The 14,289-nt window shown below is 39.7% G+C and overlaps 1 protein-coding gene across 3 annotated transcripts in view; it reads left to right on the forward strand.

Moving 5' to 3' along the window:
• LOC112456807 (basement membrane-specific heparan sulfate proteoglycan core protein-like) overlaps window positions 1-11,592 on the forward strand; it is a 149,514-nt gene extending 137,922 nt beyond the window's left edge. For 2 of the 3 annotated variants that reach the window (XM_025019569.1, XM_025019576.1), the window contains 16 exons: window positions 146-587; window positions 928-1,224; window positions 1,808-1,938; window positions 2,018-2,198; window positions 2,420-2,692; window positions 2,863-3,414; window positions 3,682-4,102; window positions 4,585-4,804; window positions 4,889-5,177; window positions 5,331-5,591; window positions 5,915-6,181; window positions 7,783-8,052; window positions 8,298-8,449; window positions 8,581-8,888; window positions 9,182-9,648; window positions 10,069-10,238. In XM_025019569.1, coding sequence (XP_024875337.1) covers window positions 146-587; window positions 928-1,224; window positions 1,808-1,938; window positions 2,018-2,198; window positions 2,420-2,692; window positions 2,863-3,414; window positions 3,682-4,102; window positions 4,585-4,804; window positions 4,889-5,177; window positions 5,331-5,591; window positions 5,915-6,181; window positions 7,783-8,052; window positions 8,298-8,449; window positions 8,581-8,888; window positions 9,182-9,648; window positions 10,069-10,238 — 4,701 coding nt within the window. Of the gene's footprint in view, window positions 1-145; window positions 588-927; window positions 1,225-1,807; window positions 1,939-2,017; window positions 2,199-2,324; window positions 2,355-2,419; window positions 2,693-2,862; window positions 3,415-3,681; window positions 4,103-4,584; window positions 4,805-4,888; window positions 5,178-5,330; window positions 5,592-5,914; window positions 6,182-6,892; window positions 7,079-7,782; window positions 8,053-8,297; window positions 8,450-8,580; window positions 8,889-9,181; window positions 9,649-10,068; window positions 10,239-10,776 lie in introns of those variants that run through there. The other variant, XM_025019565.1, reaches the window with a different exon arrangement.
• The last annotated feature ends 2,697 nt before the right edge of the window (window positions 11,593-14,289 follow it).

Consider the following 14,289-nt stretch of genomic DNA (forward strand, 5'->3'; position numbering starts at 1 on the left):
AATTAAACACTGTTATTTAATACATTACACATTTATCATTTACTTTATTGAATATAAAGCATCAAGCTCTATATGTCTATATAATATGAATTTAAATTGGAATTTCGACGTTTTGCAATTAGTGACATGTGTATATCTTTCACAGACCTATTCCGTTCCGTTGAAAGAGCACGAATGGAGACGACTGACCATCGAAGGACCGCGCAGCGCTTCCAGGACGGATCTCATGATCGTGCTTTCCAATCTGGAGGCTATTTTGGTCCGAGCATCCCACAGCGAGCGAATGACCGCAACATACATCAGCGACATCAGCATGGACACGGCCGTGGAGAATTTGATTGGAAACCGACGAGCGACTCAGGTCGAGGCTTGTCGTTGCCCGACCGGTTACACGGGCACCTCCTGCGAAACCTGCGCTCGTGGTTATTACAGGGACACCAGCGACCGGACTGTCAGTTACTTGGGCGCGTGCAATCTCTGTCCGTGCAACAAGAACGAAGAGAGCTGCGAGATTAGCAGATCCGGCCATATCAAGTGCCACTGCTTGCCGGGCTTCACGGGACAGTATTGCCAAGACAGTGGTACCGGTAAGTAACAGCGTTTCTTAATATTTGAAATATTACATGCAGAATTACATTAGTTTCCAATCACTTTAGTTTGAAGATAAGATAATTTGAAGAAAAAAACGAGTAGTAAATTGGACTAAATTATATTTATAGCGGATGTATACATATATAAATCACTCTAATAGCAAAAAGAAAATAATTAAAAAGTCAATTCTATCTTATTTAATTTATTATGTCGAATTTAGTTCCGAATATCTTTTTGTGAACGCGAGAGCAAGAGATCCTTTCGTTGAAATTTATACTATAATAAACATCCGTTAAACTCGCCTAAGAATAGTAATAACGACACGTTGGTGGTCAGGTGAACTCATGGTAAGCCTAATGCCCATGCACGGCGAAGTCGAGCCGTACTCCACGATCCAATTTACGTGCAACTATGACTATCCAGACACGTTTTACATCTATTTTAAATTGTCGTCGCTCAACGGATTTCCCATAACTGCGCGGAGCGGCGAAATCGGTCCGATAATGAAGACAGAGAAGGGAGCTGTCCGCACTTGGTTCGTCCATATGGGACATACCCCTTGCAACGTGGAATGTCACATCGTGAATTACCGCGGCGGGGAACTGGTCAAGATTGTGACGTCGATTACGCCAGGTTTGACGGACTACATAGCGAGAGCTTTCGCATCTTGTCCGTCCATCGATGATTCATTGGCGAGGGAGAGCACACGGATCATCATCAACCATGTCTGCGTTTGTCGCTAGGTCATCGTAGATCATTGTCAGATCGTAGATCGTCACCAAGTCTGGTGAAGGCACTTCCTTGGGTCGCAGTCCTTGTCACAGTTCCGTAATTTTTTTTTTTCGCAGGATTAGTATTTGCGGAAAAGCTTGGCTTTTTTCCCTGGTACATGGTATTCAGTATCACGGACGTCCTGTCGACGTACAATAAAATATGTGTATCGTAGCAATTAATACAAATGTGTCATTCTTCGAAATAACCATCATTGTAACGATGTCTCGTCAAAATGTGATGGTGGTTGCATTCCTGTGTCACGGACAATGTCGCTTATTCATTGCAGTGTATCCACAGATTTGCAAGATTCAATAATCGTCCATATCGTCCATATCTCTGTTGTTATTCGTCATATCGCGTTAAGTCCTACGATAGTATAAGAGAAAACTGAGAAGAAATCGCGTTCGTTTTCAAATCAATGTTATTTTCATTTTCCTCACAGTCGAACACACTACTACGGAGGGCCCGATATCTCCACCGAGGATCATAGTTTACATACAGGAACCGGAATTCCAGATTGTCCACACCGGAAATACCGTCCGATATCATTGCACAGGCAGATCCAAAGATAGCGTGAGTCCTTCATCAATTCTCTGTTTATAAAATCCTCTTGTGGGCATAATTGCAATTCTTTATTTACGGTTGAAAATAGGACTCGGTGCACATCAGGTGGGAGAAAGAAGGTGGCCAATTACCGCCTGACAGGAGCGTGGAAGACTCGAGTGGATTGTTGGTCATCAGGGATGTGAAGGTATCTGATAGCGGCATATACGTCTGCCAAGTGAGCGATGGAATAAACATTGGATATAAGAAAGTCACGCTGACTGTTGGAGGTACGATTAATTTTAATTGCATTAGAGCTCAATGTAATCTTATATTCTTCGCCGTTATGAGTTAGAGAATAGATAAATCAACGTTAAACATTATTTAATTCTTACACATTGTATTATTGGATGCAGCATTTCCAAAACACTTGCTGGAAATACCAGGTACAAATCACAACCGTGTTAAATTGTTCGCGAAACAGAGCGTAATTTTATGTGTCTTCTTTAAGGAGCCAATCCGGTAGAGCCTAGAGTTGTTATAAATCCACCGTATCAGCAAGTGAGGGAAGGCGAACCGGTTGAGTTCCGCTGCGAAGCCACTGGTAATCCGCCACCCCAATTGGACTGGGTACGAGTGCACGGAAGCATGAGTCCAGAAGCGACATTCTACAACGGCGTATGGAATCTTCCAGCCGCGTCGAAGAACGACGCAGCTGAGTATAAATGTGTCGCTAGGAACAACGTTGGCATAGACGAGAAGACGACCATCTTATACGTTCAAGGTACGGTCAAAATATTCATGTATCTCGGACGTCGCAAGATTGTACCTCAAACTTTTAAATTATGCGAGAATTATTATTGAACACTGATTAACGTTAATTTAATAATGTTAATCTGAAACTTACGACTCACACGTGACTTTATTGCTGAAGACATTCGTTCTGTGTTACAGACAATCCTAACAAGCCACCACCTCAAGGCTTGCCGCCGACCATAACTCCGTCCGAATGGACCGGAACCAGCGGAGACGTCGTCAGGCTGATCTGCACACCGTCTCAACATGCGAACGTCACCTGGACGAGGTCCGGCGGATTGCTTCCTTATACCGCCAGTCAGCGCGACGGGGTCTTGACGATCACCAATCCCACCCCTGACGATTCCGGCATATACGTGTGCACCGCGACGAGCGTTCGTGGAACGGAGACAAGCACCACCGCCAGGATTATGATAGTGCCCCGTAGAGAATTACCGACGGTCAAGGTCAGACCGGAACGGCAAGAGGTGTCCCAGGGCACGACGGCCGAGGTGCGATGTATTACCAGCGGAGAGCCAGGTCTACAGGTGAAATGGAGCAAGTACACGGAAACGATGAGTAATCGTGTCCAGCAAGTAGGGGACACGCTCAGGATCATTAATGCTCAGGTCTCCGATCGTGGAGTATACATCTGCCGGGTTACTAGCCCCACGGGCAGTTACGAGGCCAGTACCATCATCGAAGTTGAACGTAAGCTCGTAATATATTATCTTAAAGAAACAAAACCCGTCCCTCTGAATCTTTTATATATTAGTAATTCATATTCGGATGACAAAGCAAAAAGACGTTTAAAAATATTTGGACAAAATAAACTTTTATTCTCAGAATTGCATGAAAATGCAATCAGCATCATAACTGCATCATGATTTCTTGCCAAATCGATAAGAAATTTATTTTTCTTCCAATTTTTCTTTATCATTCTTAATTCTGCAAAAGCGAATCATCTGTTTATTGCAGCTCGCGAAGCTCCAGTTTTAGAACTGTATCCGCAAGATGTACAAACGGTCATCCTCGGCGGTTCCGCTGACCTTCAGTGTCGCGCGAAGGCCGGTTTCCCGGTGCCCGAGTTGCAATGGTCCCGCCAAGACAATCGACCATTCGCTTCCAACATCGAGCAGCTCCCTGGCGGTCTTCTCAGACTGTCGAACATCACGGCGAACGACGGCGGTGCTTACATCTGTTCCGCGTCAAACGAAGTCGGCGCGACGTCGATCATCGCGCATATCGAAGTGCAGTCCATGCCTGTGATCACCATCCTTCCGAAGGATGGTATCTTGAATGTGAAACGCGGAAGTCGAGTCCGTTTGACGTGCAGCGCGAGTGGTTATCCGCAACCCAATGTAGCTTGGAGCAAACACGTAAACGGAATAACTATACAGTAAGTTAACTTCATTATCGTTATGCGATGTTGTGGGGTTGCTACGATTATCGTACAGCCTCGTGAGGTAGTAAATTGTAGAAATTAATTTTATGTGGTAGGAATTAATGATTATCTTAATAATTAATTTTAAAAACGTAAACCTCTACATTATTAAAATATAAATTCTGTAATGTCTGAAGAAGTAGGAAAATTGTATTACGCTATATGTAAATAAATTATGGTATTATCTGTTTAATGCCCATTTCTACCAATGCAGATTAACTTTAATCTCGGTTTAACTTATTTTATCCTTTTCTAGTTGTGAATTTTAGAAAAAGATACAAAATAAGAGTTAAACCGAGTTTAAAGTTAATCCGCATTGATACAAAAATGGACATAAAAATTAAATCTGAATTACGATTTAATTTGATTCTAACAATTTTAATTTATTGTTACATAAGTCTCACATAATAATTTCATGGTATTATCGTGATTTACAGTGATACATATAGCAGAGCAGCAGCTACTCCCTTGAGTGCCGTTTACGAAATATTCTCTGTATCACTCGACGACGAAGGCTCCTACACTTGCCAAGCTACGAACACCGTAGGAATAACCGAAGAGCGTATTCAGATCCGCATCGAGGATGATGACGATGTGCCTTGCACTGGCGACAGAGGCGATATTCCATGCGACGATCAACAGCAACCACAACCTGATGTGTGTATTATAACTCTGTCATCCCGTACCTTTAATACATGATACACAATACGCACATGTTTTTAACGAAAAATAATTTTACAGAGAGACCCGAACCAAGGGGGAGGAGTGCTGATTCCTAAAGACTACTTGAGAATTCCGAACGGCGGCAAAGTGGAGATGCGTTGTCAGGTCTTTGGACCGGATGGAGATCATATCTATCTAGATTGGAAGAGAAGCGATCATCGTTCCCTTCCAGAAGGTAGCACAGTGCACAATGGAGTATTAAGTATTCCGGTTGTTGATAGGAACGCGGCTGGAGAATACACCTGCTTGGGCTTGGATCCTGCCGGCACCGTACTCTTCCGAGCGAAATCTCATCTTGAAATTATATGTGAGTAACACAAGCTGCATTAAATTAATATAAAAATAAAACTGCAAGATTTAAATTTACGAAATAAATAAATTTGAGATCGGCAACTTTTCTTCACAGCTTTCTTTTAAAAACTGCATATGCTATTAATTTCTTTGTTCGATTTTTTTCTAGCTCCGCCAAGAATCGAATTAAATCCAACGCGTCAGACAGTGGGACCTGGAGAAAATCCATCCATAATTTGCACCGCCACGGGAGACGAACCCCTGCATATTGAGTGGGAAGCTATAGGACGCCCGTTACCATATTCTGTATCGCACAGCGGCGGCAACCTACAGTTCCATGGCATTACCTATTCCGACGCCGGCAAATATGTGTGCAAAGCGACGAATCCAGCAGGAACAGCGGAAGCGGTAGCAGAAGTTTTAGTTAATGGTTGGTTGATAAGTAATTCAATTTTTTAAACCTAATACATAAAATGTTTTTCTTTTAAATAATTATATTTGAATATATAAAATATTCTAAAAAATATAAGAAAAAAATATATAACGCAGTTACGTATTTTTTAAATGCTTTTCCATGTTAGACATGTTACGTACGTATAAAAAATATAAATTTTGGCACAATAAAATGCAATGCGATTTTTTAGTATTTGTATAAAACAATGTCCGCCGTGCACAATACACTATGCGTTTAATAAACATTTGAAAATTGTCGGAGAACAGCGAACTTTACAAATCGACATTTACGATTTACAGAACATCCTTACGATAGTGCAAGGATCCGCGCTGAACAAAGAGACGTGGTAACTCATGCCGGCAATTCTGTACGCTTACGTTGCGAGATGCGTGAACGCGCGACGATCCATTGGACTCGAGAGGGGCAACCCTTGCCGGCCAACGCGCGAATCGGAGAAGATTACTTAGAGCTGACGCAAGTGAAACCGGAAGACAGCGGAAGATACATCTGTCAGGTCCAGACGAGCCGCGGCGTATCCAGCGATTATATTAATTTCAACGTCTCTCGTAAGTTCCGCCGTGTTTTCGCTAAGCCCCGTCGTTTCAGCATCATTTCATAGATTTTTTGCTTTTATTCGACTGCATCTACTGAAGATCGCAGTACACACGCTAAAGGAGTGTTTCGCCTGTTGAGGAATCTTAATTTTTGCCTTTAATTCTTTCGGGATATGCCATAATTTACAATGAGAAGTGTTACTATTATTACAACGTTAATCCCGAAAGGATTAAATCCCAAACTGCTTTTTTTTTACCAAATACTTTGCTATATCTGAGCGATTTTTCACCAATAGAACATTTCAGACTGGTCCATCTGAAGATTTCAACTTCTCATTTGGAACGCAACCGGTATAGAACTACCGATTCCACGTTTGTTTTAATAAAAAAGAAATAATCAGCACAGAATTACTTATATCGAAAATTTAAATAATCGCGATTAAAGTATTTTAAATCGGGTTTTTTTTTTTAGTACTAATCCAACGCATCACTCATATCACTAACAAGCGCGCGGCAGATTACTCTCAGGCAATACAAATAGCAAAAGACATCACGGATGCGTTCAAGAAGCGTCCTAAATCCTTTCAGATGTCTCTTGAACTTTTGTATCGTTTGGGCTATTAACGAGATCATATATATATACATATATTACAAACGTGGTTCCATGAACGTTTCCACAAGTTTAGGTTTCTTTTACAAGGCTCGCGTTATGATTTTGAGTAGTTAATTTGCTTGCGGATTGCATGCCAGTGTACCGATCGCAGTGCAGGCACTGGGAGTATCAATGCAGAAGCCTACAATGCATTCCGATGGAATACTTTTGCGACGGATATGTTCAGTGCAACGACGGTACTGACGAACGCTTCTGCCGCAACGCGCGCTATCGCCAATATCTTCAGCGACGACGCGGTTTGTTTTGAGATATATGTGTGTCGTGTGATGTCCCGTAGTTCTCCTACTTGTAGTGAACTGTCCTTTATATTATTGCTTACTGTACGAACCTATGAGGAGAGGATACGGATTAAGGTGGACTCTCGGCCGAAGAGCTCCGGGCTCGGATGATGTATAGACAAGCGAAATAAGATTTTAAAATGTTACCGAGTTTCTCCAGTTAGTTGTCTTTTTATAAAACATGCAAATATATATATAGTGCGGAAGAAGTGCACACCACCCGTATCCCATCCTTGTCAGCAGCAAATACAAAATATGTGTAAATCAACATATATACACTTCAGACTTTAAGACTTTTTCAGACCATAATTCAATGCTATTTTTTTGCTAGAACTTTTATTTCAAATAGATCGCTATATCATTCTTTTGCAATCTCCAAACGTGCTAATATCACTTCAATGAGGAAAAAATTGTTCCATGTACATTTTCTGCGGTCTTATTTATCTATTTACGTAACTTTTCACGACGAATTTCAAACGTATAAAAGCTCAGGTATATCGGATAAACCAATTTAATCAGATTTTGCAGTTTATTTTAGAAATCGATCGAAAATTATAGTATTTTCTTCGCGATATACACGATGACGTGCAAAACAGAATATATATTTTCCTAATTTCACGATCAATCTTAACGTATGGCCAACATGTATAATTGGATTCTAGCTGCTGCAGTGGCTTCAGTAAGCATCGAGGTGTCTCAAGATCCAATAAACATCGGCGATACGGTTGACATACATTGCACATACACTGGAACACGCAGTCCACGTTATCGTTGGACGAGACCGAATCACGTGAGCCTGCCAATAAACGCTCAAGAGTACGGCAATATCTTGAGATTAACTAATGTAGCCGTGAGCGATAGCGGACCCTACAGGTGCATGGTAGACACGCCCGAGGGTATACTCGAAAAGGACTTCAATCTGATCGTCCACGGTAATTAATAGACATATATACAACAAATAACGATAGATATGCAGCAAATATGTGTATAGATAAAGAATTTACATAAAATATTACATGTATATTCATGTATATATATATCTCTCTCTCTTTTTTAAAAATATCTATTTTTGTCAATGCTTACTCAAATTGCATACGTTTTACGTAAGTATAAAGTCGGCAAACAATTAATTTTATCGCAAAAATTATTGTGATCAAAGGATTTTATGGTTTTCCAGGTGGAATCCTCGATGAGCCAGCGATTGAAACCAAATTCGCGCCATACGGGTCAAGTCTGGAAATGGATTGCCGTCTGGATCTCGATCCGCCAATACAATTCCAGTGGAACAAGCTTGGTGGACTTCTGCCACGTGACAGCCAGACTTACGAGGTACATAAAAAATGCATACTTATCATATGTTTATGTAAAATCGAGAGGACCCCTCACATATCAGTGATAATTATATATTTTTGACAAAATATTACATGCTATTCGATAACTTGGTATTTTTCATTTTGCAGAACAAATTGAAGTTGACTAATGTAAAGGCCGAAGACGCTGGAACATACATTTGCGTCGGAAATAATGGAGAGTCGCGAGTCGAAGTGCCTACGGTGCTGGTTGTAACAGGAGTTGTGCCTAATTTCAGTCAGGCACCCGAAAGTTACATCGCTTTCCCTCCTCTACCCGACTCCTACCTTAAGTTCAACATCGAAATCTCTTTCAAACCAGAAAGTTACGACGGCATTCTGTTATACAACGACGAGTCTGGTCAAGGCAACGGCGACTTTATCATTCTGTCTCTAAATAACGGATACCCGCAATTCAAGTAAATAAAAAGATCTTGATAAATACATACAAAATATGCATACGTATAAGTACCGTATTTTATTTCACTTGTCAAGTATCGATTTCATTTGAATTTTGATTCATTACAGAATTATATGATTAAAAAATAATTTTAAACAATTGCCTATTACATATTGGACATTAGAAATTAAGTTGTGCGTTTGCAATGTCGCTTTTTAAATTAAATATTAAAGTTTTCAAATTCAGCATGAAATTGAATGACAAGTGAACAATTTCTAAATACGAGTATTAACACGACGAATTTTTTAATAGATTCAATCTCGGTTCTGGACCAGCTATTATTCGCGCGGATAAGCCTGTTACCCTGAGCGAGTGGCATACCATCAAGATCCAACGTAATCGAAAGGAGGGTACGATGCTGGTGGACGGCGAGGGTCCTTACAAGGTGCTCGCCTTGGGTAGACGCCAAGGTCTCGATCTCAAAGAACCTCTTTACATCGGGGGAGTGCCCAGCTACAGCAGAATCAACAAGCAGGCCGAGGCGAGCACAGGTTTCGTCGGGTGCATCAGTCGACTAGTCCTCGGGGAGAAACAGGTCGATCTGATCGGCGATCAGACTGATAGCGTGGGCATCACGACTTGCGAGACCTGCGCCGAGAATCCTTGCAACAATGGCGGTGTGTGTCAGGAAGCGGCCACGAAGAACGGCTACACGTGCCTGTGCCGAGCCGGTTTCAGCGGCAAGCACTGCGACAATGTTGGGCAATCCTGTTATTCAGGTACTATATGTATAAATTAATACATTTTAATTATTTGTACATTTTGTTATATAGATACAATGGTATCTATCAATTTTAATTACGATTTATTTTGTATTAATTGCAATTATTTATTAATTCTTATATCTAAAATTAATCGCATGCATAACATGTGTAGACTTCCTATTATTAACCCTAATCCCTCCAACGTTTTTTCCGCCACTTAATTCCTCCAACCATGCACTTTCGAGTCTCACGCGTTTTTCAGTACGTAGTTAGGGCTTTGAAATTTCTACCTGATGTTCCCTATAACAACTTTTTTTAGAGATGGGGGATTATTCCATGGCCGTTGGTTTTCCGGTTTTATTGTTTTAATTTAAAGTCTTCAAGCAAGACTCATTACGGATTGTATAATTAATTAAATGGATTGAATAACGTCAGGTGCTTGCGGAGAAGGTAAATGCGTCGACAAGGAAGTCGGCTTCGATTGTTACTGCCCGATCGGGAAGACAGGTTCAAGATGCGAGCATTCGGTGAACATCTACGATCCGGCTTTCCATGATGATAGAGCTTTCATCGCTCACGAGACTCCAAAAGCTCTTAGACGGTGAGTATCGCCGCTCCGATCGAACGCACGTGCACGAACTATTTCTTAGTAAATTGCACTTAGTCGATGTCACCCGCGCACGTAATAGAATATATTTCACAGTCATAGGGATTGCATATCTCATATTATAGACTTATTTTACTTTGAGTTTTTTTAAGTAATTATTTGTACATACCTCACCTATGAAAAATGTATAAAATAAAAGAAATTAATATAGGCAACATTCTGCAAAACTATTTTTTAAATTATTGTAAAATTAGAGAGGTAGCAAATATAATTAATAATCAATAATAATTACACACGGTTAGAAATAAATTTTAATTAATAAACTTTGTATCTTTCTGAAATCTTTGAGACTTGAAAAATTCTATTTAGATATAACATTGTTATAAATATAAAGATAAATATTATAAAAATGTATCTTCGCGCCTTTGACGAATAAACTAACAGACTTAACTATAATTGGAATATAGGTACTAATCTCATTGTCAAAGTGCGTATGAACATCCTCAAGCATCCTAATTACTAAAAATTATTTTCAGGGGAAGAGAAAGTTCGACCACTACACACAGTCGATCACGATTACGCAACGCACAAATTAGGAAACCACGATCAAGGCCACATCACCACAATAATTTGCACCACACAAAACATTAGCTAGACCTAGCACCAATTTTACGCACTTAGAGAATCATTACTTGTCCAATCTCCAATCACAGCAATAATATAAACTTCTCTCTCCGTAGATCTAATGAATTATCATGCATAATAGCTATTTAAAATTTTCAAGACACGTTTACGCCAGAAAGATTAATCTGTTCGACTTATTTTTATGCGATTTTTCACTGCCTTTTTTTCTTTTTTTTATTTGGTACGCGTAGTGACGATGGTTGTACGGGAAAAAAAAAAGAATAAGCAATGAGTTCTTAACAGGTACTTTGCAACGAGCCTGCATAGTGCGTAGTTCCTTGTAATGGACGTCATGGTGCTGTAATGTTAGAACAACAGTCAATTTACGAATTAGTAATTAATATGTTTTGTACAGCTTCTTAATTAATACACTTAACGCGTCACTTTAGTCATTATTAATTATTAAAAGTAATACGTGAAGTCACTGCCAAATCAATCGCATTTAACAGTTAGTCCCCACTCAAGCTTAGAAAAAAAAAAACGTCAAAGTCGTAGCATCCACATACATGTATATGAGTTATATATGACAGCATATGTAAAATGTTTGTACTTATATATCTAAGAATCCATATATATAAATATTAAAAGAAAGAGACGTTTCACGTACGAATGATCCTTTATATACTCAGCGGACTCATGCTATACGATAATAAATATTTTTAAAGCAAGCAAACGGAAGTTAATATAATAAGTTACATACTTTTTAATTTAAGTCAATGTTTTATTCGATCTCAATGTTTATTCATCATAAACATTGAGATCGAAACATCATCACCTTGCATGTCGTAAAATGCTAAAAAGATATAAGACAAAGAGGTAAGTTTTAAGACAAAAACATTATTCATATATCTGTTTTGATTGTGTTGCTTAAACGTATGTATGTATATGTAAAATGTAAACCCTTTCTTTTCTATATATGTTCTTCTCAATCTTTTGCACGTGTCTTTCGTGTACAAGCTATAGTAGATTTGATTGACATTAAACTCCATTAACTTCAATATTTTAGCTTTTCTTTTATAAAAAGTATAAGACAAAGAATGACGAGACATTTATATACAAATATTTTACGCATAAGGAATATAAAAAGTAATAGTGTGCAAGTTGAGTTTTATAATAAAAACGAGCTAAATGAACAATTAACACGCGATACATATTGCTTAAAGTCCTTTAACAATGTGCAATAATGCCGTTTTCTTTATCTGTCCCATACCCAATTTTAGACTCAAGATAGCCATAAGTTTTAATCCTGCGGACACCGGGGACGGAATCTTGATGTATAGCTCTCACAGTGACGAAGGCCTCGGAGATTTTGCAGCACTCGTGATAAAGGACAGGCACGTCGAGTTTCGCTTCGATATCGGCTCCGGAATGACGAAGATAAGATCACCTTACGCCGTCCAACCCGGTGTGTGGACGTACGTAATGGTGAATCGAGATTTCAAGGATGCGAAATTGTCGGTGAACGGTGAGCCGTTTGTGGAAGGCAAATCACTCGGGGCTGCGAGAACCATGAATCTAAACACGCCTCTTTACATCGGAGGGGTAGATCACAGAAAAATCACGGTCAATCGGGACGTCGGTGTCGATCGCAGCTTCCGTGGATGCATAAGCGAAGTAAGCTTATTAATTATACGAGACAGATAGCGATGTACAAGATCCCGTAACTATAGCTCTTTAACTTAGCATTATTATTTAATGACAAATTTTTTATAAATCTAGAAGCAGTTCTCCATTAGCATAAATAAAGAAGCCTCTTTCAGTTTTATATCCAATATTATATCGTTATTTTAATGAAGTCAAAGAGAGTTAAACTGTGAAAACTTTAAAAGAAACCTTGGTAGAAAAATGTCTCAGAATTTTTTACATTATTAATCAGAATTTCTATGAAAAGTTTACTTTTTCAGAATTTTAAGATTTTCTCAGATTTTTTATATCAATTGAAACATTTTTCAGAATAACTTAGACAAAATAATAATGAAATATTTCAAATTTTTCCTGCCAACACATCTTTGTAGAAATCTGAATAAATGTAAGAAAATCCGCTTAATTTATCAGAAATTTTCATGTATGATAATTAAAAATATATAATAATTAATAATTCCATCGCAAAGAAGAAGGAGAAACTCCATTTAATGAGCGTTTGTTGATTTATATTACAGCTCGAAGTTTCGTCGGTCAGCGTGGACATAGTGAAGTCATCGATCGACGCGGCTAACATCGAGGACTGTTCGGAGCCTCATCCGAATCAGACGATGATCCATACCACTATCACTACTCTGGCACCCACGCAGCCGCCGACAACGTCATACGACCCCTGCGCATCGAACCCCTGCATCCATGGCCAGTGTCAAAGTCAAAACGATGACTATTCGTGCACATGCGAATATGGATACGCGGGTATAAACTGCGAGAAGATGCAGAAGCAATGCGAATTTCTTACTCCGTGTAGAAACGGCGGTTCCTGCACGGACCTCCACGAGTCTTACAAATGTGATTGTCGCCTCGGTTATAACGGGCAAAATTGCGAAAAGCGTGAGTATATTATTTATATCTAAACTACATACTATGCAAAAAAAACAATTTCTTAATTTTTAAAAAATACGCGTGAAAAAGAGACGAAAATTATTTCTCGTGACGTTTGTACGGGCGTTTAGACATGTTTCATAAACCGTCACTATAATAATTGAAAGATAGTTATTATAATATAATTGTTACTAAAGATATATAATAATAATTTGAAAATATAAATTAATAAATGAAAACAATTAAATGATCTAATTATGAATAACATGACTGTATATTTGCAGCGGCAGAGATCACGTACGATGTTGCCTTTAGAGGAGATGGTTGGCTGGAACTAGACAGATCCGTCATGACGCACGAAGAGGAGCGTGAGGTTTTAGGCCTCGAGATCAGCACTAATAAGAGTCACGGATTGATCATGTGGCACGGTCAAACACCGAACGATTTAACTCCCGACGATTACATCGCTGTTGCTGTAGTAGACGGGTAAGCAATGCGCACCGCAATATAAGACGAAACTGTCCGCTGTTCTAATCTCAAGATATCGACGAATCCTTGAATATTAACATTATTTTGTGTTTTTCTTTTCTTTGTTATCCCAGGTACGTGGAGTATCAGTACAACCTGGGCTCCGGTCCCGCCGTGATTCGCGTCACTGCCCAGCGCGTCAATGACGGGGAACGGCACAGGATAATCCTGAAACGTCAAGGAAGCGACGGCAGCATCGAGCTGAACGGCGAGCACACCGAGAGCGGCGTCAGCGACGGGCTTCAGCAGATCCTGAACGCGAGGGGTAACGTTTACTTGGGCGGCTTACCGGACTACGCGATGACTAACGGCAG

This window comes from Temnothorax curvispinosus, unplaced genomic scaffold (assembly GCF_003070985.1).
Source record: "Temnothorax curvispinosus isolate PA1 unplaced genomic scaffold, ASM307098v1 QBEX01000668.1, whole genome shotgun sequence".
NCBI lineage: Eukaryota > Metazoa > Arthropoda > Insecta > Hymenoptera > Formicidae > Temnothorax > Temnothorax curvispinosus.